We start from the raw sequence: 27,757 nt of genomic DNA, 5'->3' as shown, positions 1-27,757 counted from the left end.
CTCGATCTGCCTAGAATCGAGGAAGTGGGCGGTGGAGTCAACAGGCAAGGCTAGGGAGTAATGCAACCTCTTTATTAATATACAATAACAAAAACAATAAATCTCATATCTGCAACTGTTTAGGTCCTGGTTATAATGTCTTGGTCGCTTTGTCTGGGCTGGCTGTGACTTTCAGCTCTGGAGTCTGGGCTAGGAAGATGGTCCAGTAACCTGCGAGAAGAGAGGCAGAAGAGACAAGGGGTGTGTGTGACCGTGTGTGACTGTGTTCGCTCACAAGCATGTGTACAACAGTGACAGCAACTGGGATGTTAATGCCTGGAGCAGGGAAGACTTTGTGGGCTATGGTCAGCCTTGAGACGCCCTGCATTTAAGGGCTGGGTTTCCTGACTCCATTCCTGTGGGTAATGTTTTATCTATTACCTGACCTGCTACTCCCCCTTTTCCAAAAACCCCATCCAGGTCCATCTTCTTGAAGTAATGCAGACCAAATCAGAGAGTCAGGAAAAGTGGTTAGAAGGACCCTTTGTTGGGAAGTGACAGCCTAGAGCAGTGGTTCAACCTTCCTAATGCAGACCCTTTAATACAGTCGCTCATGTTGCGGTGACCCCACAACCATACAATTATTTTGTTACTACTTCATAGCTGTAGTTTTGCCGCTGTTTTGAATGGTCATGTAAATACCTGATATGTGACCGACCCCCAAGGGAGGGTGACCCACAGGTTAAGAACCATTGGTCTAGAGGCATGGGAAGCAGCAGGGCTTGGGGGATCAGACCTGACCCTACCGAGCCAAGACAAGGCCAGCTGCTTAAGCTCACCTTCTCTCTCTCATTTAGGGATTGAGAAATCTCTGGCCCAGACACCCACTGGATTCCTATGCTGGGAACTGACGTCTGTGGCTGACAGCCCACCCCCTCTCCTGACACTAGCATCCTGGGAACTCCCCAAGAGGTCCTCTGCTTTGTCTCTGCTCCCCTCCTTGGCCCGATTCCTAGACCAAGGTCCCACCTTCATGGGTGCCAGTGAGTAACCGGAAGTTCTGAGCTTCTTTCTGGAAATCTTGCTTCCTGACTCTCTTGATTTGAACCAAGTGGAAGATTCCTGCGGGCAGACAAGACGTGAGCTAGGCAGATCCGATGGGGTGACAGCTCACAACTCACCCTGCCACCTCCCTCCCTGCCTCCAGTCTGACCAGACACCAAATCTGCAGGGTCCCTGTCCTCCTCCTCAGTCACCACACGAGTGTCCTAGCCCCTCTTAACCAGAAATCCTAATGATGACCATTTGAAATATGCTGGCATCTCTGACCGCCTGCCACCACCACAGTAAATAAAGCATGTATCCTTTCCCCTCTTTTCTCTGCTGCTGCTCCTGCCACCATCCACATGCCTGCCCACAGTGAAGGGAACGAGGGGGAGGGAAGGGGAGGAGGGAGGAATGAGAGAGACAGTAAGAAAAGGTTGATCATGTGGACCAGCCAAGCCTTCCTCTAGCTTACAGCATATGATAAAAATCCATAGCTGTGTTCATTCAGACATCACAGAAGATGGAGCTATTGTGTCGTGAGTGTGGCCCAGCCCTAGCCAATACTTGAGGTCCTAGGAGGAAACCGAGCCTTTGCAAATTCCAGCCCTTTTGACATTGTTTTCTACACCCACTGTGCACAGCAAGTGAAGCAAGCGCCCATCTACCAGGTCTTAGTGGGAAGGCTTCCCTGATCCTCCGTGAAGGGGATTTTAGCCCCCTCTATGCGGGACCTATCACAGTTGGGTTCTGTTTATCATTTTACCCGTTTCTTTTGAAAAGTGTCTATATGGGGTGGGGGGATATGTGTACACATGTATGTACATGAACGTGGAAGACAGATGACAGACAACCTTGGGTACCATCCTCAGTAACGTTGCCTTCATCCTTTGTGGCAGGGCTTTTCGTTGGCCTGGAGCTCACCAGGTAGGCTGGTGTGGCTGGGATCCTCCTGTCTCCACTTCCCTAGTGCTGTGATTACAAGTGTGTGCCATTACACCCGGCATTTTTACATGCCTTCCGGGGACTGAACTCAGGTTCTCATGCTTTTAAAGCAAGCCCTTTACCAACTGAGTTGTCTTCCCAGACCAATCCCCCCCTCCCCATTTCTATGGTGCTGTCATTATGCCTATTCCTGCCTTCTCTCTCAGACTTGGAATTCTTGAGAACTTAACTCTCTGGGTTCTGAGCGTGAAACACGTAGGATATATTATTCCTTGGATAGAAGGATGGATGGGTGAATGTATGCATGCCTATGTGTATATATGAATAAAAACAGGTGTCCAGGAGGATGAATGAATGGATAGATGGGTAGATGGGTGTGGGGTGGGTGGATGGATGGGTGGCCGTGTGCATGTATATGTGTATGTATGAATGGATGGATGAGCAGATGGATGCATGCATGCCTATGTGTATGTATGAATGAACAGGGGCCAGGAGGATGAATGAATGGATAGATGGGTAGATGGGTGTGGGGTGCATGTATATGTGTATGTATAAATGGATGGATGGATAAATGGTGTGGGGGTAGGGATGAATAGATGAGTGTCTTGATGGATGAATAGATGGACAGATAGATGGGTAGGTGGATGGAAAGACGTAAGGGTGATGCATAGACAGGTGTAGGGTGTCTGACTAGCTGAATAGATGGTTGTGAGATGGCACTGGCTGTTACCCAGCCTCTGGCCAGAGAGAAAAAATGAATCCAGCAAGGCCTCAGCTAGGCCAGCACGGTCTTGGGGGACACCAAGAACCAGATCTGTACCCAGGGATCAGAGGGGAACCCCATGAAGGGGAATGGAAAACTCAAACATGGAGCCTGCGTTTCAGGAACTGGGAAATAGCCAGCACTATCCTTGGAGCTCTGGCTTAGATGCCAAGATATAGCAAAGAGCTCCAAAGGCCCAGGGACCATATGAGTGGCAAGAAAGAACTTCTGTGGGATGAGGATGGGCCCTCCTGCATTGCTCACAGAAAAAAACATGGGAGGAGAGACGGGCGTGACAGATGGGAGGGACCATCCACCATGGTCTGCAGGGTATATGGAGAAGAAGATGCTTTGGGGACTGGGGTCTCAAATGTGCCTTGCCTTTTTGAAAGGCCATGTCACGTCTGAGCTCAGATGAGCTCGTGGCGGCCCCCTAGGTGGAGCTGGTGCTGCTGAGTGAGTTCCAGGCACTAGGCCAGTCCAGATCACAGTGAAGCCAAACTTCTCTGGACCAAGATGTTCTAGGCACCTGCACGGGGGGTGGGGCAGGGATCAGGGACCATCATGAGGTTAGGGGAAGTTCTTTGAGGCCCCTGAAGTCTACTCTACCAGGAAAGTCCAGAATCTCACAGCCCTGGGCTGGTCCTAGAAGGAGTGGCCTTGCAGCAGGTTCAGTGACCACTGCTCACTTGTTTCCATCCCTCCGAGGGAGGAAACTGCAGTCCTGATAATGAGCCCTAGGTGAGACCGTCTGGGGCAGGGAGGGAATTGTGGAACATTTAGGTGACCCAGGGGTGCAGGAAATGGGGAGCACTGCTAGGGACAGGACAGTAGGGCCTAGCATGGTGGGGCTGAAGTGCCCCCCTCATTTCTCTAATGCTGGGTCTGGTGATGATGAGACAGGAAGTCAGTCCCCTCTCCAGTCTCTCTGTCATCCTGGCCCTCCTGGTCTTTCTCAGGCACGTCCCTCAGGCTTTGGCAAGTCCATGTTGTCTTCCAGACCGAGTCTGCCCTTCCTTCCTTTGCCTGGGTCTACGTAGCCCAGGACGTTCTCAGACAGTGACCTTGAAAGTCTGATTCCACTTCTGGTGTCTGCCACCGTGTCTGGTTTATACTGTTCTGAGAATTGAACTCAGGGCTTCCTGTGTCCAAGGCGAGCATTCTGGTGACTAAGCTACACCCTAGTCTTCCAGACTTAGTTTTCTTACCTAGAAAATGAGGCCGGAAGGTGCTTACATACCATGAAGATGCTTGTGAGGATTAAATGGGGTACTTTGCACCTGGTGTCTGTAGCATGCAGATCACAGAGCACCAGGGCAGCTGTTCTCCTACTTGCAAAGTCTCTGTGACTTCTCCAAGGTCCCGGGCTTCCCTCTGTTGCAAAGGTCTACCCTCCAGGAAGCCTTCCTATAAGCAACTGTTGCAAGGATGGGGGCTTACTGCTTTCTGCTGTCTCAGCACCTGCTGTGTGGGTGGTCTGAGAGCTAGCTGTAGCCAGCACCAGTCTGGGAAACAGTGTGATCTGTAGGTACAGAACAACGGCAAGAATCCCTCCTTCTGCCTCTCCCATGGTCCTCTCCACACCTTCCTCTCACCATAGGAAGGCTGTGAGGATGACAAGTGCGTCCCCTTACTGAACAGAAGCCCACCTCTCTGCCATTCTAACCAGCTGGTGTGGTAGGAGGAGATGGATATTTTTGCCACATTCCATAGGTCAGGAATTATCCCAAAGCACCTTTCCCTGGTTCACAGAAGAGAGCACTGAGGTCCAGAGAGGCTAAGTGACTGCCTGAGGTCATTGAGAAGAGGCAGGATTTGAAGTAGCAGAGGTGAGATTTGAACCCAGGTCTGCCTGGTTGCATAGCCTCTGCTTGTGGTCTGACCTGTGCAGTCATTCAGAGAAAAGCTGTTTCCTCTGACAGGGCAGCCCACCCACTGAATCTTCTTTTCTCCAGGCTTTGGATCATGGTTCAACACTTCAATCTCACCATGTAGAGTTTATAATTTTAAGGCCGACTCCTCAAAGGGTGCAGTAACCCACCCTGACCAGGAGGGGGAACCATTCAGAGACCTTGGCGAGCTTATCAGAGCTATCAGAAATTGCAGAGGAGCAGAAATGGGAATGAAATTAGGGGTTCTTACTCCTGGAAGGATGCTGAGGCATCTGATCAGGAAAACCTCCTTAAGGCCCCTATTGGTTCTGAGGGCAGGAAGATACCAGAGGAATATGAAGCTGGGAGCAGGAGCTGGCCACGCACCTTTTACTAGCTTCCAGATGTAGGTCTCCACCTGGTCAGAGGCTTCATGCTCCAGGACAAAGCGGTGCAGACCGTCTGGGCTTGGAGAGACCAACGTGTACACAGACACCTGGCCTGGCACCTTGGGACACTTGGTGGAAATGACCTCACTGTGGTCGGCATCTGCCTCATCTAAAAGAGAAAAAAAAAAGTTTGATGTATTCAACCAACATTGACTATTTCAAAGTGTCCCACGTTCTAATACTTCATGGCTTCAAAGAATGCAAAACATCATTTGACTTCACATCTATGTCAGGAACCGCTGAGGTTCCCACTGACATGCTAGGTGGTTCCACGTAGCCTGGTATTTTCTGTGTCTGTGCTTCTAGCAATCTGGGCGCCTGTAAACTGCTCCTCCGTCCCAGTACCTATGGCCAGTGCCTCCCCTGCCTTCAGCACCCCTCCTACCTGGGCAGATCTTGCAGCACTTCCCAGCCATCTTCTTGGGCTGACTGCAGGGATATTGGGTGGGGCAGGTCACACGATGGCAGTCCTGCTCGCCATCCACACAGGTGCACAGGATGCAGGGCATGGGGCCGAAGGAGAGCACAGTAGGGTGCCACACCTCCCCGTGGGAGTATGTCTTCCCGTTGTGGGTGCAGGCTGGAACATGGAGATCAGGGAGGAAGCAGGGAGGGTGAGTGCCCCAAAAGGTAGAGGGTGCCAAGTGCACACCAGCTACATTGCCTGCAAAATGCTAGCCAGGGAACAAAATCTGTACCAACCCCAACATCCCTCAGGGCTGAGCCCTCCCCTGGCCTCTGAGGTTCTTCTGGTGGGGAAAGGAGAGTGCTGGCCTGACAATCAGAGAGCCAAGGACAACTCTCAGACCTGGCATGGGCACTCTAGCAGGTTCACTTCCCCTCCCTGTCGGGACTCTGTAGCCCCATGACTCACCCCTCTCTGCCGGCCTCGGAGACCTACTGGGAACCCCTGTTCTCTCCTTCTGCAGCCAGTGCTCCTTCCCTGTCCCCACTGTCACCCTGCAGACCAGCTCTGCCCCTCCTTTATTTGACAGTCTTTTCTTCAGCCCTGTGTCATGGTCATTTATTCATGTGTGTCCCCAACTAGTCTGGGAGCTCACTGGGGCAGAGCCTAGGATGGACTCTGTTCTTTCTCCTCCACTTCTCAATAAAGACATAATAGAAGCTCAGTAAGATACTGTTACTTAGGAGGCTGAGATGGGAGGGTCTGAAGTTCAAGGCCACTGATTCTTTCCCTGATGCAGTACTTGGGCACCTCAGTGTTCTCATCTGCTAAATGGGAATTAGGGTCCATAATCTTCAGGGGTACATTTAGTTGTGTTTGGTTTTGAGTTTAAGCTCACGGTCAGATTGAGATTGGAGAACCAGAGTAGGGGGTACAGGAAGGAGGGGTCCCTACCCCATCAGCAGATGGGAGGAGGGTCCTAGACTCACCTTTCTTATGCTTCTCCTTCAGAATAATCTTGACAGTGGTGCTACCCGTTCCCATGGGTCGGAAGTAGCGAGGGATGAAGCCCAGAGGGAAACTGAGGCTTGTCGGTGCTGGAGTGCTGGGGACTCCCCTCTTTCCCTCCTCCGAGTGCAGATCCTGTCTCTGCAACCAGCAGGCAGGGTGTCTGAGTGGGACGTGCCACAGTGGGGGGGGGGGAGGGGAGGGAGGGAAGAAAATAGGGAGAGGAAAGGAGAGGGAAAGGGGAAGGGAGAGAGGGGGGAGAGAAAGAGAGAGAGAAAGGGAGAAGAAAGGGGAGAGAGAGAGAAAGAGGGAGAGAGAGAGCAGGATCTGCGTGGGTTTCACACAGAACCATCTGGGTGAGAGAGAAGACATTCTCAGACTAATCAATGAACACACTGACAAGGATTTGGCAAACCAGCCTCCACCAGAGCCTTCTCCAGACCTTGGGGCTGCTGTAGATGTGCAGGAAGAGCAATATGGGATCAGGAATAGAGACAACTTATTGCTTAGGAAAATTCAGATGATGAGACAACAGAGTGGGCCTCTGAAGATCCCAGGAAGTCCTAGGCCTTATTCCCTCCCCTCTGTCCTCACTCCCAGACCCTATTCCCACCCCTCTGCTCTCACTCCCAGACCTTATTCCCACCCCTCTGCCCTCACTCCCAGACCCTATTCCCACCCATCTGCCCTCACTCCCAGACCCTATTCCCACCCCTCTGCCCTCACTCCCAGACCCTATTCCCACCCCTCTGCCCTCACTCCCAGACCCTATTCCCACCCCTCTGCTCTCACTCCCAGACCCTATTCCCACCCCTCTGCCCTCACTCCCAGACCCTATTCCCACCCCTCTGCCCTCACTCCCAGGTTCTACTCCCACCCCCTGCCCCTCCACACCAGATCTAGTAGGGTTAGAGAATTAAGTGAGGGTGGGGATGGCAGTTTATGGGGCAGGTTCTCTGCAGCTCAGTTTGGGGACTGGGCTCCAGGTCACAGAACAGGAATGGCAGGGCTGGGCGTGAAACAAAAGAACAAGAAGAGCCTGTTCTTGTCCATGAGCCACTTACCCTGCCTTCTACAATCTGCTCCCACTCCACACTGTCTCTTTCATGGCCCAGAGACAGACTGCAGAATAGAAACACCCCAGGCCCCAGTGTAGGCCTGAGCCCAGAAGATGCTGGCTCAGTGGAGAGGAGGCAAGCTCCAGTTGCAGCTCCCGACTGGTCCAAGCCCAGGTCACTCAGTGTGGAAAGAGTGGCTCAGGGTCTCCACTAACCTGCAGGCCCCACACACTGACTTCTAGGGACAAGCGGGAAGGAGCAGATCAAAAGGCTCAGGTTTGTGTGCCCTCCTGAGAAATCAGCCTGGCAAAGGCACATAGATGCCTTGGCTGTGCAGGAAAGGTCAGAAGTCCAGCTTGGGCTGTCCTAGGCTCCTGGAGCCCAGGCTGAAAGAATAGGAGTTTTCACCAAGGAACTGTAGGGGACCTGCGTCGGGCTGTGGTCACTCTCCCATCTCAGACCTCTGAGGTCTGGGAAGCCTGGGTCATCTGAATTCTAGGCAAGATTGGCAGGAGCCAGGATGGAGGTGAGAGCAGAAAGGCAGATCCCTGGCAAAGACGCCGCATCCTAGAAATGAGGCCCAGAAGCACGGACCAAGCCAGAGGCCATTCCTCAGCGGCTTGGGTTGATCTGACACACACAGGCTGTGGATAGAACAGTGCCAGCCAGATTCCCCAGAGGCAAATGAGGGAGTCTGGGGTTTACCCTGCTTTGTGTGGCAAGCTGTTCCCTTGTGACCCGTCAGCCATAATGGGGGCCCTAATGACAGGTAGGGAGAGAGGCTGGAACTTGGAGGTGCCAATGTAGCTGACCCAGAGTGAAGCTCTCAGGCCTTGGAGTTAGGGTGGACAGAGAGATACAGGATCAGGAGCAGGTAGCCAGTGCTGAGGGTCACGCAGGCTTTTGGCCTGGGACTGCAGCATCTCTCTCCACCAGGTCTGCACAACTGTGTGCACACTCACCTCTCCAGGCTGCAACTGCGCCAAATCTTCTTCAGTGGAACTCTCACTTGTTCTGTCTGCAAAGGAAATGGGGTCACCCTGGTGGCCATGGCACCAAAGCCTCCATCCATAGCTCTGCCTTCCTAAAAGCCACACCTGTAGACCTAACCTACAGGTTACCTTAGAGGGGCCCAAACGTCTCTAGGCAGCTTGTCTTCGTTGTTACTGAGTTATCAGACATCTCCACAGCCAGGATGCTTCCTCAGTTCCCCAACACTGACCGAGTCACTCCAGGGACCCAACTGCTCAGCTACGTCAGAGCATCTTACATAGGCGACTTAAAAGTCACGACACACTTCCAGGGCTCTACTGTCTAGTCCCTCTGCTGCCAGGGGAACCCCGAGGCCACTTCTAGCTGCTATTTTTGGGGGACCAGTACACAGAGAGAGCCCTGAAGCTTCCTGAAGCTTGTCGCCACTCTCTTTCTCAAGTCCTTGCTTCATTCACTACACCCGTGATCTGGTTTGTCTTGAATGTTCCTGCTTCAGAGAGGCAGGGAGTAGAATCAGGCTGCCTGCTAGAGTTGCTGAGCCAGCCTCCCTGCTCACCTCCCAGCTGACATGGATTAAGAATGCCCACACAGAACTGCACCTTCCCAGACCCCAGTGTCCGAGGTTCCCCAGTCCACATGGACAGTCCAGTCGTATACCTCTGTTCAAGCCCAGTCTGCTCTTCAGGAGCAGACATGCCAGCCTCAGTTTACCCCAGGAGTCCAATCCTGTGGCCTCTGAGCTCACCCGCTCCCAGCTGCTACTTTGTGCCTTTTAGCCTTTTGGTGGGGACAGGATCTCTTCACAACAGGCTCTGCAGTGGTACCACTTCTGCCCCCAGCAGCCAGTTGCTCTCAGCTTTACCCCAGCAGTGCCTCCAATCCATGTCCCCTGCCAAGCGCCCCCCCCCCCCCGCCGGCTGCTCCCAGGGCTGCCCAATATCCACACTGCAGAAGTGAGGGGCTTTAATGAGGGCTATTGATGTGAGCATTGGCTGATGGGAGTTGACAAGGCGGGAGAATAAACTTTTCCCTCTGCTTCTCTCACCCCCAGACTTTTACTTTGCTTTGCCTGTGCTTCCTGGTACTGAAGTGACCGAATAGGTATAGCACAATGTTACGCATGGGTCCTGCTTTCTGGGACATCCATGCCAAGCCATCACCTCCCTGTAGGACAGGAGTGTCTACTTCATGCTGGCTGTCCCTGTCTCTTCCTGCAGGTCCACAAAGGGGGATGATGTGGGACCCTGGCAGACTTCAGAGTCACAGTTCCAGTTAATTGCTGGGATAAAACAATTTAGGGAAAGAAAGGGCTTATTTCAGCTTATAAGTTACAGTGCTTCAGCGAGGGAAGTCAATACAGGAGCTCAAGTGGGAAGTGGAAGGAGAAACCGTGGGAGAACACTGCCTGCTGGCTTGCTTGACTTAGCTAGCCCAGGAGGGACCATTTGCCTAGGGGATGGTGCTGCCCATAGTGGGCTGGCCCTCCTACATCAATTAACAAGACAATTTCCCATAGATACCCCACCAGACAGTGTGCTATAGGCAATCCCTCAGTTAAGGCTTTCCTCCCTGAGGGCTGTAGGCTGTATCAAGTTGACAAAGCTCACTGTGACACTCACCTTTGCGGGTCTGACAGCAGGAGTCAGGCAGAGGGAGTGGAGTGGGGCAGCCAGGTTCAGGGCAGGTCATGAGACCGCAGTAGGTGTGTCCTTCCTGACAGACAGAACACACCAGATTGGAAATGAACTCTGTTGAAGAACAACCTTGGGCCCCAGGAGAGCCTCTTTCCCTGGGCACAAACAGCCTTGAGGTCACCCCTGAAGTAGAGGATGGAGGGAAGGAGTGTGTGGTTCCTGAGCAAGGTAAGTCAGCTCAGGAGTTTCCCCTTGACCTCCTTTTCCCTCTCCAAGCCGTGAAAAGAACTTAATCACCATGATTCCCTCAGCTCTCACAGGCACCTGTGAGATGGGTGTCAAGATGAGGGGGGACCCGGGAAAGAGGGAGGAACTGTGTCATCCAGTCAAAGAGAAAGAGTAGAAGGAAGCAGAGCCCAGGCTTTGGGCTTTTCCTACTGAAATCAGTGTCTTTCTCCTGGGCCTGCATCAGGGACCCAGCAAGGGACAGGACTACATGGGTGACTCCTAGGCTTATAACGGTCTTGCAGAAAACCATTGACCTTGAACTTCAAGACCCACTCTCAAAGGTGAGACTCCAGGATGTAGGAGCCTCAAGGAGGCAGGAGGCTGGGCACCTTTGGAGAAGTCTTTTCTCCCGAGTTTCACCTTCTATGAAAGGCAGTGAACACACTCATTTGGGTTGTGAAGATCAGCTGTGAGTATGACTGGGAAAAGCTGCTATAAGACCCTGTGTTCCTGTAGTCTGAGAAGTAAGGATCCTGCCCCAGAGGGGAGGTCAGAACACAAGCCAGAGCCATAAACAGGGATGAGGTGAAAGAGGTGAGCAGAGCCTCCAGAAAGGATGGGCAAAGGGACCGCTAGAGCATCCTCTCATCCACCACCACTTCTGCATCCTCCCACAGCCTGGTCCTAATGCAGGACTCCCCTTTACGGGAAGCAGCACCCTACTAGGAAAAGAACACGGACTTTGGGAGTCAGAGAGGTCTGGGTCTAGATTTTGACCGTGTTGACCACACAGCCATAAGCAAGCTATTTTACTGCTCCGAGTTCTTGTTGCTTATCTGAACAGGATGTACTAAGTTAGACTTGGTGTCCCATCTGTGGTGAACAGATGTTTGTCCAAGTCTCTTCAGGAAAAGTCACACAAGACCAGGGCCGAGCTGAGTTTATGCACAGTTCACTGAGGCTAAAGATCACTGCAACCGACTCCCCGAAGGAGTCAGGAGAGGTTTGGTGATAGGGAGTTAGGAGAAAGGGAAGCCGAGCCTGGAGTTGGAGGGACAGCATGCATGACAGGAAGGGAGCGGCAGGACTCTCCCAAGCAAGAAGATGAAGACTTCCTCAGGCAGGACATGCTGGCTTCACTCTGTCCCCCAGTTACAGGGCTGCCAACCCTGCTGTCCCTAGGCCTCGACCACGGGCAGGGAGAGCCTAGGCACTTCAGACTAAACCCCATCTGTGTCCCAAGACTGTTGAATGGTCTTCCTCTTTCCCTCCCTCCCTCCCTCCCTCCCTCCCCTCTCTCCCTTCTTTCATTTCTTCCTCCCTCCCTCCCTTCCCTCCCTCCTTTTCTCCCTCCCTCCTTTTCTCCCTCCCTTCTTTCCTTCCTCCTTCCCTCCCTTCCTTCTTTCCTTCCTCCTTCCCCTCCCTCCCTCCCTCCCTCCCCTCTCTCCCTTCTTTCATTTCTTCCTCCCTCCCTTCCTCCCTCCCTCCCTTCCCTCCCTCCTTTTCTCCCTCCCTCCTTTTCTCCCTCCCTTCTTTCCTTCCTCCTTCCCTCCCTTCCTTCTTTCCTTCCTCCTTCCCCCTCCCTTTCTTCCTTCCTTCTTCCCTCCCTCCCTCCCTCCCTCCCTCCCTCCCTTCTTTCCTTCTTCCCTCCCTCCCCTCTCTCCCTTCTTTCATTTCTTCCTCCCTCCCTCCCTCCCTCCCTTCCCTCCCTCCTTTTCTCCCTCCCTTCTTTCCTTCCTCCTTCCCTCCCTTCCTTCTTTCCTTCCTCCTTCCCCCTCCCTTTCTTCCTTCCTTCTTCCCTCCCTCCCTCCCTCCCTCCCTTCTTTCCTTCCTTCCTCCCTTTCTTCTTTCCTTCCTCCTTCCCCCCTCCCTCCCTCCCTCCCTCCCTCCCTTCCTTCCCTCCCTTCCTTCATCATTCTGCAATAACCACTGGCATCTTCTACATGCCAGGTCCTGGACATTGAGCAAGAGAAGACACAGAAAAAAGATGGGCACATTCCCTCCCCTCAAAGGGGTACAGTGTTCACTGGGGGAAGCAGACATGAGCTACTCTCATTATTTGGGAATCAGGTGTGAAACCCAGAGAAAGGTCACCTCAACAAACTAGGGGCAGGGCATTGTGGACCCTGGGTGTTCCCTTCCCGTCAACCTTTCTTATTATCGCTTAATGGCCCACCCCATCCCTCTCTGTAGGAGAGACACTGGCTTGGGCCAGAGACTGTAGAAGGTCTTACAATACAGCTACAGAGGACACACTGGCTGGACAGGCGGGTGGGGACCAGCTCCTGCGCACTGAAGATCTCTCCGTGTTGGTATGTGGTCTCATTGAGCCGGCAGGACTTTAGGGGAACCCGAAGCCCCGAGGGAACATGAGGATCTGCAGGTGGGAGAGAAGGGGAAGAAGGAAATTAAATTTCATAGATTTAAGATTTTTTCCAGAATTAGGAAGACCACTTTTCTGAAGATTTTGTGTTCTCCCCCTCCCCCCCCCCCCGCATTACTAAGGTCTGGCCTAAGAGTTCCCCCTGATACCTACATCTAACCACATGTCTCCCTCCACTGCAGCTCAGCCACCTTTCAGTGTCTGAGGCCCATGAGTGTGGCCCAAGAAACAGGGTTGGAGAACACCGAATTCCCACCCTCGCAGAGTTAGTCTTACAGGATCAGGTGTGATGCTCTCCACCATCCAGGTGCTTGGAATAAACTTTTGTCATTCAGTGGCCACCAAGGCCAATATCTACTCCTCATTCTGCTGGGCGGAGGGATGGTTACCCGTCCTGGGACACCCTTCTCATTCCCTCACAATACCTTCACTAAGACCCTAGGCCAAAATCAGGAACAGAGTGATGACCAAGACTTGGCCCTGCCACCTACAGGTTCACAATCTGAGGTAGAGAAAGACACCATGCATGCGTGCATACAGGGGCCAGCCAGCCCCAAGTCCTTCATCTTCATTTTCTCCCCTTCTGCATAACCAGAGGGACTGGAGCCCAAATGTGGAGTCAGCATGCCAAGTCATTCTAGTCTCCTTCAGCCAGTTTCTACTCTTTCTTTCTTTAACTTTACATTTTTTAAATATTTAATCATTATGTATACAATATTCTGTCCGTGTGTATGTCTGCAGGCCAGAAGAGGGCACCAGACCCCATTACAGATGGTTGTGAGCCACCATGTGGTTGCTGGGAATTGAACTCAGAACTTTTGGGAGAGCAGGTAATGTTCTTAACCACTGAGCCATCTCTCCAGCCCCCTTAACTTTACATTTTTACTACATTTTTTTTATTCTGGGGGAAGGGGTGCAAGCTTTGGCATGTGATTGACAGACAGAGGATAAACTTCTGAGTTGATTTTTCTCCTCCTACCATGTGGGTCCCAGGGACTGGACTTAGGTTTTCATCTTGGGGAGCTCAGGTTCCCCTGCCTGCTGAGCCATCTTATCCACCCAATTTCTACTCTGCCTGCTTTCATCTCCTACAATGTGCATCAGTTTGGGAGCTAGAAATCTGCTACCCTCGCCTGCTTGGGGGTCCAGAACGTGTCCCACACATCTGATGGACGGGGTCTCTCTTTTCCTTATGGAGGCTTCTGTCAGTCAGGGGCTTACAGTAGGAGTGAACCGGTCTGTGCGGAGCTCAGGGCCATGGTAGGAAAAGAGCTACTTACCCACACACCTGGGGCAGCACTGCTGTGGCTCCACCACAGGTTGTGAGCAGTGGAGGGGCGGGCAGCGGAGGCGGTAACAATTCACGTGGCCGCTCTGAAACAGACACGTGGTCACTGCCTACATCTACAGGGGTCCTCACCCCAAACATCCACCCAGACTGCAGAACCCCGCTTTCTCTTCAGCCTCTGTATAATAGAATCCAAAACAAACTCAATGAGCCCATCTCGACTTTGCCACCAAGCGACCCCACTTAGCCTACTCATCTGCATACTTCATCCATGCAGAGGACGGACCTGTCATGGGTTTGCATAGACCTCATGACCCCTTTGTGGGTATGAGAAATAGAAATAAAAGCCTTGAGGTATCTGGGCATTGATCTTGGTCCTCTGTCCAGGCTCTTTTTAACTCTAAGATGTTTTTCTTACAGTACTGACCCTGAGCTTTGTGTTCATAGGAGAGCTGTAACACAAGAGGACAGTGACCAGGACAGGACTGGTTCTTTATCATCCAAGTCTCCAAGAGGTCTGGGGAACCCTGGACAGACCCCCTGGGCTTGGCACCATAGAAGGAGGGATCTGAAGTTTTTTCAAGTCATCCAGTTCAGCAGGTGAAAAAGAATGAGACAAACACATAGCAAGAGATGCACAGAGGCTAAGATAGAGGCCATAGGCTCTAGCAGAGGTTTCCCAGAGCTCCAGGCTGTCTCTCAGCCCTTCCTCGGTGTCCGCACACCATCTTGTTCTTGCCCCTGTGCCAGACTCATTGTGATGTATGTTTGCATCTGTCTTTCCTGTTCAGCCATGAACTCCAAAGCGTGGTTGGCATGGGGTCTGACTCCACTATAATCTACAAGGGTGAGCCAGTGGTGACCTGGTGAGTCAGGTCAGTCATGGAGGCTCTCAAATCAATGGTTCCAGCATCAATCAAACCCTAACTTGACCAAGTGGGCTCCAGCTCTCTAGTATGTAGCTCCCTTTTATCCCCTCTGCCCAGCAGGGCCTATGGACAGAACTTCTACCAGAGACAGTCTCTTACACCAAGGAAGATCCTAGACTGCCCAAGTCTCTCTGGAGTCCCTGCTTCCCAAGACGGCCTGGGAGAATGCTAAGGACTGGTCAGAAATGGCTTGAGTTTCAACAGTGACCTTACCTGTGAAGCTCAATCAACCTCAAGAGGGTAAACTGAGGGCGAGGTGAGAAGCTAGGTGAAATTTGAGGGATGTGTGATCTAAAGAGCTAGAATCTTTCTCTTGACTCTTGCTGAAATGTGAACGGCAGGCAGTAGTGGATCAGGTGGGGGGACAACCTGGGCTAAAAAGGGCACAGACATGGCATGAGACAGGGCTCTTTGTGGCCAGAGGGATATTCTCTTTAAGGTCAGATTCACCATTTTTGGAGTGGCTGTGTAAATATAGATGACCTCACATCCTGTCCTTAATAATAGCCTAAGAGACACTAGCATCCATACAGGGTGCGAAGAATCCCCCAGAGGCTGCCTGAGACCACACAGCAGCTGACCACCATCACCAGGGTCCATGCCTGCCTGGGATGCTGAGACACCTTGAGTGCTTATGCTGGGCATAAACACACAACCAGGATAAGGGACAGTCTATCTGTTCTCAGAAGCCTGCTTCTTAGTGGCTGGAGGTAGACCATAGGGCATTGAGAGGCAGGGCAAGCTAACTTCAGGTATTATGTTTATGGTCATGACCAAACCAGGTGATGTGATTAGAAGACAGATCCAGAGACTGTGTGAGAAACCTTCCTAATGGGGTGATAGCTTCACTGTGAACCAGGAAGGGAAAAGCTGCCATCCCTGAAATTAGAGGAAGACTAGTGGGAGGGAATAGAGGGAATGTACCAAATGTTGGAGGTTCAGACTGGTGTGGTGGCAGCAGGGTGTGAGGGTGTGGAATTGGAAGATCAGGAGAGTGTTGGTATTGTGGAACTGCTAGAGGGCTGGGCTGGTAGAGTGCTTGCCTAGCATGCACGAAGCCCTGAGTTCGATTCCTACCACCCCATGAAGTAGGCACAGCGGCACACGCCAATGACCCCAGCACCATCAAGGTAGAGGCAGAAGGATCAGAAGTTCTAGATCATCCTCAGATAACTTGAGGTTAGTCTAGGCTACGCGAGACCCTGTCCAAATATAAGTGATTGGATGATTTTAAGGGGGAAGAAACACCATAGTTCTGGGTTCAGGAAAGGCCATGCGAGCTGCTTCGTGGAGAATGAGTTTTGAGAGGGGCAGCAGAGGGGCCTGCTGGTGGGCTGATGCAGTGGTCCAGATGAGAGATGAAGACGGTGAAGAGGGGCAATGGGGAGAGAGCGGGAGGCATTCAGACTGCACGTTGGAAATGCAGCAGTCCTTTGGGCTGAGGGAAAGAAACTACACTTGTGAATTCTGGGGAAGCAGACAGGAATAAGCTCCAGCCGATCACAAAACTTGGCCTTTGTCAACCACACCACGTGACATGTCTGGAATTTTCTATTATGGTTTCCTTTCTGTTTTCTGGCTATATTTCATAAAGTTCTTTTTGAAATGGCTTATTGGCCTCCGATGTGCTAAGGATAATAAAAAAAAAAAAACGAGGCAGCCGGCGCCTGGGGGAATTATATCCCTATCTGATCCTGAGTTCTACCTGGAGCTAAGATGGTGGGACGGTAGGGAGAGTGAGGGAAAGACCAGGAAGGAGTGAGCCCGGTGAGGAAGAGAGAAGAGCTGTGTCCCTGGCTCCCCACTTAGATCCCTTTGGGGCTCTTCTCTGCCCCTAGAGGTTCTGTCTTAACCATGGACGCCTTAGAACTTCCGCTTCCTCCCTCTCTAGGTCTGTGAGAGAATAGGGTGCCGAGGGTCTGAGAGCCAGAAACCCCGGCAGTACCCAGAAAATGAGTTCTAGACGCCCTCAGCAGGGCCCTGCTGGCTGAGTGTCCCCTCCGCCCTGCTTCTCCTGTCCTTCCGTTCTCTCACCTTCCTGGAGAATTCTGCATTACACTGGTTTCCTGCAAGGTCCAGGGAAGTGCTGGGTTGGTGATATGATTTGGATGTTGAATGACCCCGAAGGTGAAGGTGTTGAGAGGTTTGGAATATGGGATTTTGTGGGCAGTCCGTAGGTCACTGGGGGCATGCTCTTGAAGAGGACCGTGGGACTTGGGCCTCTTCCTCTTTGTTTGGCTTCCTGGCCACAAAGTGAACACCAAGACCAATTGACCTTGGACAAGAACCTCTAAAGCTGTGAAGTGGACAAATGTTTCTTCTTTATGTTTATTTTCTCAAGTGCTGCATTGTGGTAAGGGAAGGCTGACTGCTTCCATTAGTAGCTGGACAGCTGGAGACAGAAATGCAAACAGAGACATGGCCTCTGTTCCATTTGGTTCAGCCTTTGGCTAGATGTGAGACTCTCGGGGGCCTCATCGAGAGAGGCACACCAGGGTGGACAGTAGTTAGGAGGCTGAAGCATGCGTGTTCGTGCAGGAGGAGCTACTCCAGGCACAGGGCGAAGCCTGAAGAATGAACATTCCTGAACTGGAGGAACGCGGAGACAGGGTTAGGTGGCAGGCTGGAGGGGATTCCTTGGAAAGGAAGGAGTAGAAGTCACAGAAGCCAGAAGGCTCTGGCTCGGCTGGGTGGAGACCGGCACCAATACACACTAGACTAGAGACCAGATCCTCAGTCCACTCAGTCACTGAGCCACAGCCACCTCCAAAACCATCACTTTAGGGCGACAGTTCCTGGGTGTCTGGACCTTAGGTCAGGCTGTCCTTCCACCCTCTGGTCTTGCAGACACACCTGGCAGAGGTGACCCAGTGGCCAGAGGAACCTACCTCTGTGCAGGTACATCGCACACAGTATATCGTGCCTTGTGGTTCCAGGTAGGGGTGCCAGCTCTGGCCAGGGGTATATATCTTCTCACCGAAAAGGCAGACTTTGCCTGGGCCTGACAAAGCAATGAGGGGTGTTAGTCTCAGGAGATCCCAACCCCAAACCCTGCTGCATTCCTGCTCCCAGGATGTCTGAGTTGGAATCTCAGCTGGACAACACACTTGCTCTCAGGCATGTGGCTGCCCCTGTCTGAGCCTTGGCAGTTTACAGGGCAGTGAGGGGATCGGGCAATTAAAGGCTTTATGGAGCTACAACTGTGGTATAAATGGTAGTTCTATTGCATTGTGGATAATATGAGGTGCAGAAAGGACAAATTAGATGCTAAAGCCACACAGCGGTTAGCACACCAGGCAGGCTGAAAGCCTGGATCTCCTGGCTCTCAGTGCGTTCACTATTCCTCTGCTTCTTCCTCACACTTGTTCCCTCTCCTCTCAGTCTGTCTCTTACACACACACACACACACACACGTGCACCGAGAGAAAGAGAGAGAGAGAGAGAGAGAGAGAGAGAGAGAGAGAGAGACCTTTGTGAGCCAAGGGGATGGTTTAGTGGGGAAAAGCTGGCTTCACAGATGTGAGGACTGTGTTCATATCATCAGCACCCATGTCGAATGTCCTGAAGTGTGGTAGCCTACCTGGAATCCTAGTGTTGGGGAGGCAGAGGACAGGGAACCCTTGGAGAAATCTGGCTGGCTAGACTAGAAGACACATCACTAGTTGAACCAGCAAGTGCTGGGCTCAAGCGACATATCCTGACTCAATACATAAGGGGGAGCGATCTAGGGAGACACCTATGTCGACCTCTGACCTCCACATCCACGCATACACATCTGCACACACACACACATGCACACACTCGATATGAACACGACACACACCGAGACAAAGATTATCTTTGTTTCTTCCTTGACTTGACGTCCTAGCTGTCTGCGTATCCGTTGCTAATGGGTACGTGGGTTGTTTCTCAGAATGACTGAAATACTGGCTTGTGTTTGAGATGGGCTAGCCACCTCCCCTATTCCTCTGCTCTGCTAAAGCCTCCACTCTCCTTTCATCTCTAACCAACCATTGTCATCCTCACGTTCTCCCTACCCCCTGGCTGGCCCAGGATCAGGCGTCCCATTTCAATATGGCTACCCGGGCTCACTGTGTCTCTTGCCCTGTCTCTGCCAGCTCCCAACCATACAGCCACCTGGGGCTCTTCAGTCCCAAATGAATATTGGCATTCCTATAGGCCATGACTTGGGCTCTTCTTTTCAGAAGACATGGGGAGGTCCAGCCAGAGCTTAGTGCCTCCATATTGAAACATCGAGAAAGAAACCTGCATTTATTCTCTGTGCTGTTTTATGTGTTACTGAGTGGGAGCTGATGATATAGCTCAGTTGGTAGGGTGCTCGCCCAGCATACACAAAACCTTGGATTTGATCTTTTCCTCAGTGCAAGGCAACAGAGGCCTGTAGCTCCAGAACTCTGAAGGTGGGGAAGGAAGATAAGAAGTTCAGGGCCATCCTCAACTACGTGTGCGTTTGAGGCCAACCTGGGATACACCAGACCCTGTGTAGAAAATAAGTTAACAATTTCCTAAACATTGTGTGAGAATTAATTGCTGTAATATTTGCTTAGCTTTCTCATTGTGGGGGCCACAGGGGACCTTAGGAATATACACTTAGCCTCCTCCCTGGTAGGTCACAAAGGACCTTAGGAATGTATATACCACTTAGCCTCCTCCCTGGTGGGTCACAAAGGACCTTAGGAACATATAGCTTAGCTTCTTCCCTACCTGTTCCCACCAACCCACTGTGGAGGGTGGCACCAGACAGCAGGTCCTATCCCCCACGAACCAGCAACTCCTGGCTGGCTTGTCTTGCCCATATCAAATGAGCTATGTTTATCTCCCAGCCTCCCCTGGCAGAGGGTGGAACACAGGCCCAGCTGGGGTGCTGGCTAGAGCCAGTCTGACTCTCCGTGGAGTGAATAATGTCTTTCTTTCTCAATCCCCTCCCCCCACAAGGGAGGGGTGATTGCAACACCGTGACTACCTTAGGTCTCAGTCAGTTGCTGAAGAAACTGTGACCTACCTTTCTTGGGGCAGTCCTAAAGCCCTGGGCTTCTGCGCCAGTTGGCACACCTTCCCATCCCTGCCCGCTCAGAGTGTGAGGACAGGAGCCACTCAGTCAGGGCTCCTCCCTGCCACCAACAGGCCTGGCAGAAGCTGAGCCTGTGGGGGGCCTGGCAGGAGGCCTTTGGTGGCCACAGACTCCACCCTACCATGCCCTCTATGGTGCCTGGAGCGCTCTTCCTCTAGGGAGGTGCGTGCCCAAGGCCATGTGAACTGCCAAGCACAGCCACCCTGGTTCCACTGACCCTGGCACCAGCACCGGCTCCTGTACAAGGCTGTTGGCACAAATGCTTACTCCTGAAGCTGCAAACACATGAGGTGACACTCAGAAATGTCTCACCTTTTCTGAGCCTCAGTTTCCCTATTTGAAAGATATACAGGGGTAGGCTATGGTCTCCAGAGGTTTCCTGTACAGTCTATGAATCCATAATATCACGTTTCTGAGATTCAAGATTTGAGAGTTGCACGCTTGTAAAAGCCCACATTTCATTACATCGTGAAGCTTCCGATGGGCTTTTTGGGTGCTGTGGTTATGAGATGGCTATTCCACAGTCCTTGGAGGTTCTGATGGCTGCATCCACCCTAGGCTCTCAAGCCCTCCTAGGTAGATTAGGATGAAGTTCTGGGAGTCCCAAGTGCCACCGAGAAGGAGGCAGTGTCCTCTTCATATCTCCCTCCCCTTGCCCTCCATAACCTTCTGCCTCCCCTCCTGGCCCCAGCCCAGCCTCCTCTCCCCCATCACCATTCTTATTCAGTCCACCTGTGCCCAGCTCTCTCTCCATCTAGAAATAATCAGGTCTTAATTTCTAGGACCTTTTGTAGTCCCAGAGGTCAGGGCTTAAATAATAGACTTAGCTTTTATTTGAAGCCCAAGTTGAGTAAAGCTGCTTAAGTATCCCACAACCAATTTCACATCTGTTCAGTGGCACTTGGGGCTATTCTAGGATTAAGTCAGATCCAATCACACCACGCTTACTGTCAGACACAGATTACAATATATGTTCATTTAAGTAGTGTGTAAGACCAGACTGAGAAAACCCAGATATGGGTGCTGGCTCTACACTTCCTTAACGGTCTATTTCTCGCGGTATTTATTTCCACAATTCTCAGGACAGCCTCCAGCCCCTCCTAGCCATGAATATCATAATACCCCAGAGGTCATAGCTCCAAAGTTTCCTCATTCATGAAGCTCCTGGGCCCTTATATCTTCACTCAAAAGCCATCCTGTCTCCCTTAATATCATCGGCCCCTCTCGGATCTGAAGGTTGGGCAGAGATGGGGAGGGATGACTAACAGGTGAGAGCCTCGGCTGGGGAAGGAGGGATGGAAGCTCGCGATCCAGAGGGCAAAGGTCGCCTGCGATGAGTTTTAACTGAGTTGCAGGGTGGTATGATCAAACCTGCATTTTAGAAGCATCATCAACGTGGGCCGTGGGAGTTGAAAGCCAATTGGAGGACTAGTGGGCGAGGGACCAGGAAAGAGCTATGGCTGTCACTCTGGGGAGAGAGTACCGTGGCAGGACCTAAAGGGAAGCAACTGTGCTTGGTGGGCAAAGGTTTGTTGGTTCCAAGGGCAGCCGCAGGGCAGGATATGGATGGAGAGGGCAGAGGAGCAATCAAGGCGGGCATGGAGGTTCGAGTGCGTGTGATGTCATCGGGTGGCCCAGAACCACCTGCAAGGCTGGGGACAAGCGCAGTAGCCTGAGGCATTTGGCAGCGCAAAAGTTAGCAGAGTGACAGCAAGGGACCACAGTGGTTGTAGCTCCTGGGCAGGGGCCAGAGAATGACATATCAGTGACGGCAGGGCACTTGGCACATGTGCAGCGAGCATCACTCTCATTAGTAACAGGAAAGAGCTTCCTGACATTCCCTGATTTGTGGAACTTCTGCAACTCAAGTCTTACAACCAGTCATGAGCCACACGCGTGCACGCACCCAGACAGACAGACTCATGACAAATATACAGAGATACACACACAAAGACACACGTGCACACACACAGAGAGCCACACAGAGACACAGGTAGACAGACACACACATAAAAACACACACATGCACACATACACACACATAGACACATACACAGGGACACACAGAGACACACACAAAGACACACGCGCACACGCACAGAGAGACACAGGTACACAGACACACACACACACACACAGACACACACACACATGGAGGGGTGCAGAGACACCAGGCAGGATCTTGGAGGTGTTAAACAAGGAGTGGGAGGAGAATGACTTGCCAGGCATCTGGAGCCACCTGCAAATACAGAGAGGCTGTAGTGCCCATGGCTAGGACAGGAGGACCCCTGAGCGGGCTCTGAAGGGTGCTAGCCCCCACAGGAAGCACCTTTTCCATAGACTCCTTGCCTTAATTTATCTGGTCTCAATTCAGGGCAGTGATATTTTCCAGGCTGATTGCAGATGGCCCCAGGTCACCCACCAGGCTGTCCCTGAGCTGGCTTCTGGATACATTTTTACCACTACTATTTGTGGTGGCCCTGTTTTCAGTCCCATCCCCTCTTGCTGAGTGGATCTGTCTCCTATACCAGAGTGTGTAAGAGGGAGGAATGAGCGTTGACCCTCTGGCGGGTGCAGAGTCTGTGTGGAGTTAGTGCTTGCCGAATGAATGGATGCATGGGTGGATGAGCTTAACCAAAAGAGGGGGTGCGGCTATAGTGGGAGATCAGATGATGATCTTTAATCTTGGAAACCTCTCTCCTTAGCAACAACAAAAAACAGCAGCATTGCATGGAAGAACAAAGCCCTTTCAACATGTACACTATGCCACATCCCAGGAATTAACCTTCCACCGCCCCTTCCACTTCCTGGCCACTGACTCCCAAAACCACCTGACAAACCAAAGGTCAGAAGCTTGGGGCAGCTGAGGGCAAAGATGACTCCCCGATCTTTTTTAAAATTTTATTTATGTTTTATGTATGTGCATTCTGCATGCCAGAGAGGGCATCAGGTCCTATTATAGATGGTTGTAGCCACCATGTGGGTGCTGGAAATTGAACTCAGGACCTCTGGAAGAGCATCCAGTGCTCTTAATCACTAAGCCACCTTTCCTGTCCCAACTCCCTGATCTTTACGAGCAAGTCAATATTCTTCATATGTCCCCCTCCCAGTGCACCCCACAGTCTGATCCAAAACATTCATGCAATGGTAAAGGTCCCATGGGGGCAAGTCAAATGTGCAGGGTGTGCCTAAGGACTCTTCCAATAGCAATCAGAAACGAACCAAAAAGCAGCTTCTGGGGAGGCTGGAGGGGGCCATGGAAATACACCACGAGGTTCAGGGAGGGGAGCGAGAGGGCTGGAACTGTAGTAAGAACTCAGAAAATCTCAGTGAGCCAGACTGCCCAGGAATGCAAGCCTCCGGGTCCCATTTCTACCCATACAATCGTATTTTATTCACACAGACACCCTCACTTCCTTCTAAGACACAAGCCTTGCCCTGGGCTCTGGCTCTCCTGGAAGGGGGCCTCTAATGAAGTTACAAGAAATGTCTCAGTGGCCAAACTGCGCAAGCCAGCAGAAGGGATACGCTTCTCTGAAACCAGCTCCCTTCATCTGGACACAGCAGACATTTAGAAGTGTGGAAGGACGTCCAAGAGCAGAATCATTGAGCCAGGAAGGGCATCTTTATTACCTATCAAAGAGAGCTGTCCGCATTCTATTCCACTTGAAAAAAAATGTGTGTGTGTGTTATATACACTTAGATTCATAGAATCCTAGAAAGCTAAGGACTCAGACTATGTCCAATCCCCTCATTCTAGAGAAAGTGAACCCCGGTGAGGGAGGGATCAGGACTTGCCAGAGATTCTAGATCTCTCCCAGCAAAGACTTCACAGTTATTCCGTAGCTCTGGAAGAGGTGTTTATAGAGATGCCTGTCCAAGGGACAGGACCAGAAGGACTGGCTTCAACTTGCAAGCAAAAGAACCCAACAGAGACACAGCGAAGAATTCCCGAGTACAAGAATGGGCAACAGGCTTGGGTCCTGCCCAGGATGGCGCCTGATCGTTGTGCTGCACCTCCCAGGGACACCGCTCTGACATCGGTCCTCCTCTTTGAGAGTTCGAGATATTCAAGGTCCTTTTCTCCGAGCCGGCGCCATGGCCGGCGGCTGAGGGAACTTGAGAGGCCAGCCCTGGAACAGGTGCAACAGCTGGAGCAACTGCGCAGCTGTCTCGGGGCTTGCTGCCTGGAGCCAGTGAGTGAGGCAGAGACCTCTACTGGTGGGAGCAGGGAGGTGCAGAACCTTGTGGTTAGAGACCCAGACACGGGGTCTTCCCTTCCCTGCTCCCAACCCGGTCATGCACATCTGGACAGATGGATAGAGATGTGACCAAGCTGGACAGCAGGGCAGGATTCCACATTGCTAAGTATTCCAGATACATATTTCTCTAGACCTTTCCAGGCACGTTTTCCTGGGAATTGCTCATTTATTCCTTCCCACAGGGCAGAATACCTACACTCTCCCAACTCCCACTCCCAAAGTCAAGTGGACTTAGGATGAAGACAGACAGTTAATGCTACCCTGGTCCTCAAACGTCACCTAAGCGCAAGCATCTTACCTCACAGGTGGCAGAGGCAGGGAAGGACACGGTGCCTGAGGTTAGATTTTGGCATCAGGGAAAGGGCAAGTGTTGCTACCCTGACATTCTGAGGGTGAGTTTGCCTTTGGAATCACATCACATCTGAGGAACCACCCTTCTGTCCAGGCCTCTTCCGGGGTCTGAGAATCCATCACCTGGGAACCGAAACTCCAATTCCCATTAGACACAAACTCCAGAGGGCTGATGTCTTACTTGGTAATCAGCTAGTCTCCCGAAAGCAGCATAGACAAGAAGCCTGAAGCTAGATGAATCATAAGGACACAATGCAGAGAGAAGCATGTGCTGGAGAAGGCACTGGAGAGGAGTAAAGAATGGGGCCACTTCTGGGTCACAGAGGGGATGAATGACCACACACACAGATGTGATGACTCCACCTGGGGCTTGGGTCAGCACAGGAAGAACTAGGCCAGAGCCTCCAGCCTGTGTGAAAATGGGATACAGCCCAGAGTGAGGCTGGGCAGTTAGGGCTCAGCTTATGGCCTATCTGAGATTCAGTCTGGATCTGTGGGTAGAGCCAAAAAGAGAACTTCTGATGAGCAGCCTTGGACTTCAACTAAAGAGTGTGCCAAAACCCCCACTCACAGGCTCCAGCCATGTTTCAAGCTGTAACCACCTTAGAAGTCCATCCTGCACACTCCCGAGAACACCCATCTGTCAGCACCATTTGTAAAAGCACTTTGGAGTTACCAGGGGACTTCACACAACCACATGCTTGAGATCTCTCTTACACTAGGATAAGACTTTTCATATGAAACCTTAAGACAGAATGCTGGCAGGAGACTTGCAATGATGACAAAATTCACAGACCAAGAGCACCAATCAACCTTAGGCTCAGTGACAGGTGAAGGTGTCCCAACACACGTGACCAATACATGACAGAGCTGGGGTTAGGATCTAGGTCTCTGTTCCTTTTTCCATGACTCGGTAGTAGTTCCCCCTTTCAGCTTGACTCTAAAGATAGGTAATTTGATGGCTAGACACAGAAGAGAAAGCTCTCCCAGCCTTGATAACGCCAGGATCTTAATGCTCCTCCCCTAATGCCAGGTCACCTAAATGATGGTCATTTTCTTGAGTGTCTGGAGCTTTGTATTGACACGGCTATGGAGGGACCTGGGGGCAGATATGGATTAGAAGGCCAGTGGAGGCACGGGGGCCTGGGGGGAGGGGTCATCAGGCAAAGGTGATTATAAAGCTCAGAAGGGCTGGTGGTCATGTGGGGTAGCAGAGGCTTCGAGTAGTTGCTGGGTCATCCTCAGAGTGGACCTCCCAGGGCACTGATATTGGGAAGGGAGCTGTGGGGCCAAGGCCAAGGCCAAGGCCAGGGCAGGCACAGAGGTCCTCTGAGACTGTCTCTTTTGGTGGACAAGCAAGCAGACGAGGAGAAAGTCCTCAAGGTTCAAGGAAGGAGCGAGGACATTTACTGAGTATTTGGCATCTTGCTAGGCATCTGCAAGCGCTATTCCCTTGAATCCTTCCCCAAACCTTTCAGACCCCTGGTTAGTAGCTCTCCTTTGCAGATGAAGAAACCGAGGCTCACAGGACACCAGTGTAAGAGGCAGGGTCAAGGCTTGAACCCAACTCTGAATAATCTGTTTCCCGTTCATGAGGACATCCACAAATCTCCAGCCTCTGGCAGGCTAGGGAACATCAGACAGACATGCAACTTTCCTCAGACAAGAACAAACAAGACAGCAACCAGCCTCACCAGCTCCACAAAACTGGGAGTGAGAGGGAAGCAGAGCTGACCTGTGGAGCTGTGTGGAGATGGAAGGTTCTCAGCTAGGAGGTAGGAAGCTGGGGTCTTCAAGCTAGGCTCTGTCCCTGCGGCCTGGAGCAAACCACTGCCCCTCGTTGGTCCCTGTTTCTTTATTAAGGGAGTTTAGAAGAGATTACCAGTTTAAGGGGGCTGTGGGCCTACATAACCTGCTTGAGGTTACATTGTTTTTGAAGAGGAAAGCATTTTTCTTCGGGGGAAGCTACATCGCAAAACATCACTTTGCAAGTTGCCCTGCATGTTCCGTCATTTAATACTCAGAACGGTTTTAGGAGTCTCAAATTTTATAGATTAGAAAAGAGACAGTGAGGTTCTTTCCGCGTCTGACTCCCTCTGGATAGTATTCAGTGGGGCTGGGAAGATGAAAACACGCATCTAGTTTACCATGTCCTGAAGCCTTCCAGGCACTGCGAGGCAGGCTTTGGAATTAGAGTCCCGGCTATGGATGGTTCGGGTAACTTTCTCCTCTTTGCCCCGCTACGTTTACTCCTCTGTTAAAAGTGAGTGGTGGCACCTCCCTGCAATATTGTGAGCATCCGGAAAGAAAAAGGACTAGAAAGGTCACCCTGCTTTGTTCATCTTTCTGTCCAAGAGCTCTTCCACACAACAACCTTTATCTCTTCATCACACACTCCTATCCTGCGGCGACACACCGGGCTGCTGGGAACACAGTTCCTTTCCACAATGTGTAGTACCTGCCCTGTGCAGGGCAGCATCTCCCCTACCCCGCGTGGAGTTTGCCAAGCCCTTGTCTTCCCCCAGACTCAGCAGCCCACATTGGTCTCAGACTTCCTGCTATGCAGGTGCTGCTGAATGAATTCACGAACGAGGGCTCCCTACATCCCAGTGGTCCCCATCCCTCCCCTGCCTGCCCAGACTCTGCCTCGTTTCTACTTACGGGCTCGGGCTTGCGAGTCCAAGGGGAACCAGAGCATCACGAGTCCCAGCAAAGAGGAGAAGATTCTCACCCCGGTAACCATCCTTCCTTGCCCCAAGGTCAGACAACCCCGGGATGAGCCGGGAGAAAGTAAGACTCTGAGAGGAATGTAAGTAAGTCCCCAGGACCAAGTAGGACCACTGCCTAAGGAGTCAGAGAAGCAAAGAGGAAGAGGAGCCAAGGACAGGAGGGGTCTCAGGTGGGGATGAGAGGACAGTAGGAAGGGGACAAGGAGAAAAAGGGAGAGAGATGGAGAGATGGGAGATGAGTTAGAGGAAGGTCCGGAAGGAGGGAAAAGCGATGGCAGAAAGGGAGAAGGTGCTAGCTAGAGAACCGGGGTCTGAGGGGCGCGCGTGGCTCTCGGGGTTCGGTGC

At 51.9% G+C, this 27,757-nt stretch overlaps 1 protein-coding gene across 2 annotated transcripts; it reads right to left on the bottom strand.

Annotated features, from left to right (window-relative positions):
- Positions 1-111: 111 nt before the first annotated feature.
- Positions 112-27,426, bottom strand: LOC121459064 (chordin-like protein 2). 2 transcript variants are annotated; one of them, XM_041668573.1, is made up of 11 exons: positions 27,345-27,426; positions 17,867-17,979; positions 14,042-14,135; positions 12,613-12,755; positions 10,101-10,229; positions 9,635-9,676; positions 6,447-6,600; positions 5,437-5,631; positions 4,990-5,160; positions 1,009-1,101; positions 112-210 (listed from the first exon to the last, which is right to left on the bottom strand). In XM_041668573.1, exons 1-11 carry the CDS (start codon positions 27,424-27,426, stop codon positions 131-133), a joined length of 1,296 nt encoding a protein of 431 aa, XP_041524507.1. In that variant the 3' UTR covers positions 112-130. The 2 variants fall into 2 exon arrangements, with proteins under 2 accessions (XP_041524507.1, XP_041524506.1); XM_041668572.1 differs by lacking the exon at positions 9,635-9,676 and adding an exon at positions 8,480-8,541 and having other exon boundaries at positions 6,447-6,606; positions 10,136-10,229.
- Between the last annotated feature and the right edge of the window lie 331 nt (positions 27,427-27,757).

This window comes from Microtus oregoni, unplaced genomic scaffold (genome assembly GCF_018167655.1).
Source record: "Microtus oregoni isolate MIOR12 unplaced genomic scaffold, Mior012 000018F_ref0000195, whole genome shotgun sequence".
Classification (NCBI taxonomy): Eukaryota; Metazoa; Chordata; class Mammalia; order Rodentia; family Cricetidae; genus Microtus; species Microtus oregoni.
Note: the sequence above shows the minus strand (reverse complement) of the source record. Positions and strands in the feature narration are given on the sequence as shown.

Excerpts from the sequence above, each read along its gene's own strand:
- LOC121459064 (XM_041668573.1), bottom strand. The coding sequence starts at position 27,426 with ATGGTTACCGGGGTGAGAATCTTCTCCTCTTTGCTGGGACTCGTGATG. Across the intron at positions 17,980-27,344 it reads GGACTCGCAAGCCCGAGCCC|GCCCAGGCAAAGTCTGCCTT; the intron begins GTAAGTAGAAAC and ends TTGCTTTGTCAG. Across the intron at positions 5,632-6,446 it reads GAAGGAGAAGCATAAGAAAG|CCTGCACCCACAACGGGAAG; the intron begins GTGAGTCTAGGA and ends TCCATGTTCCAG.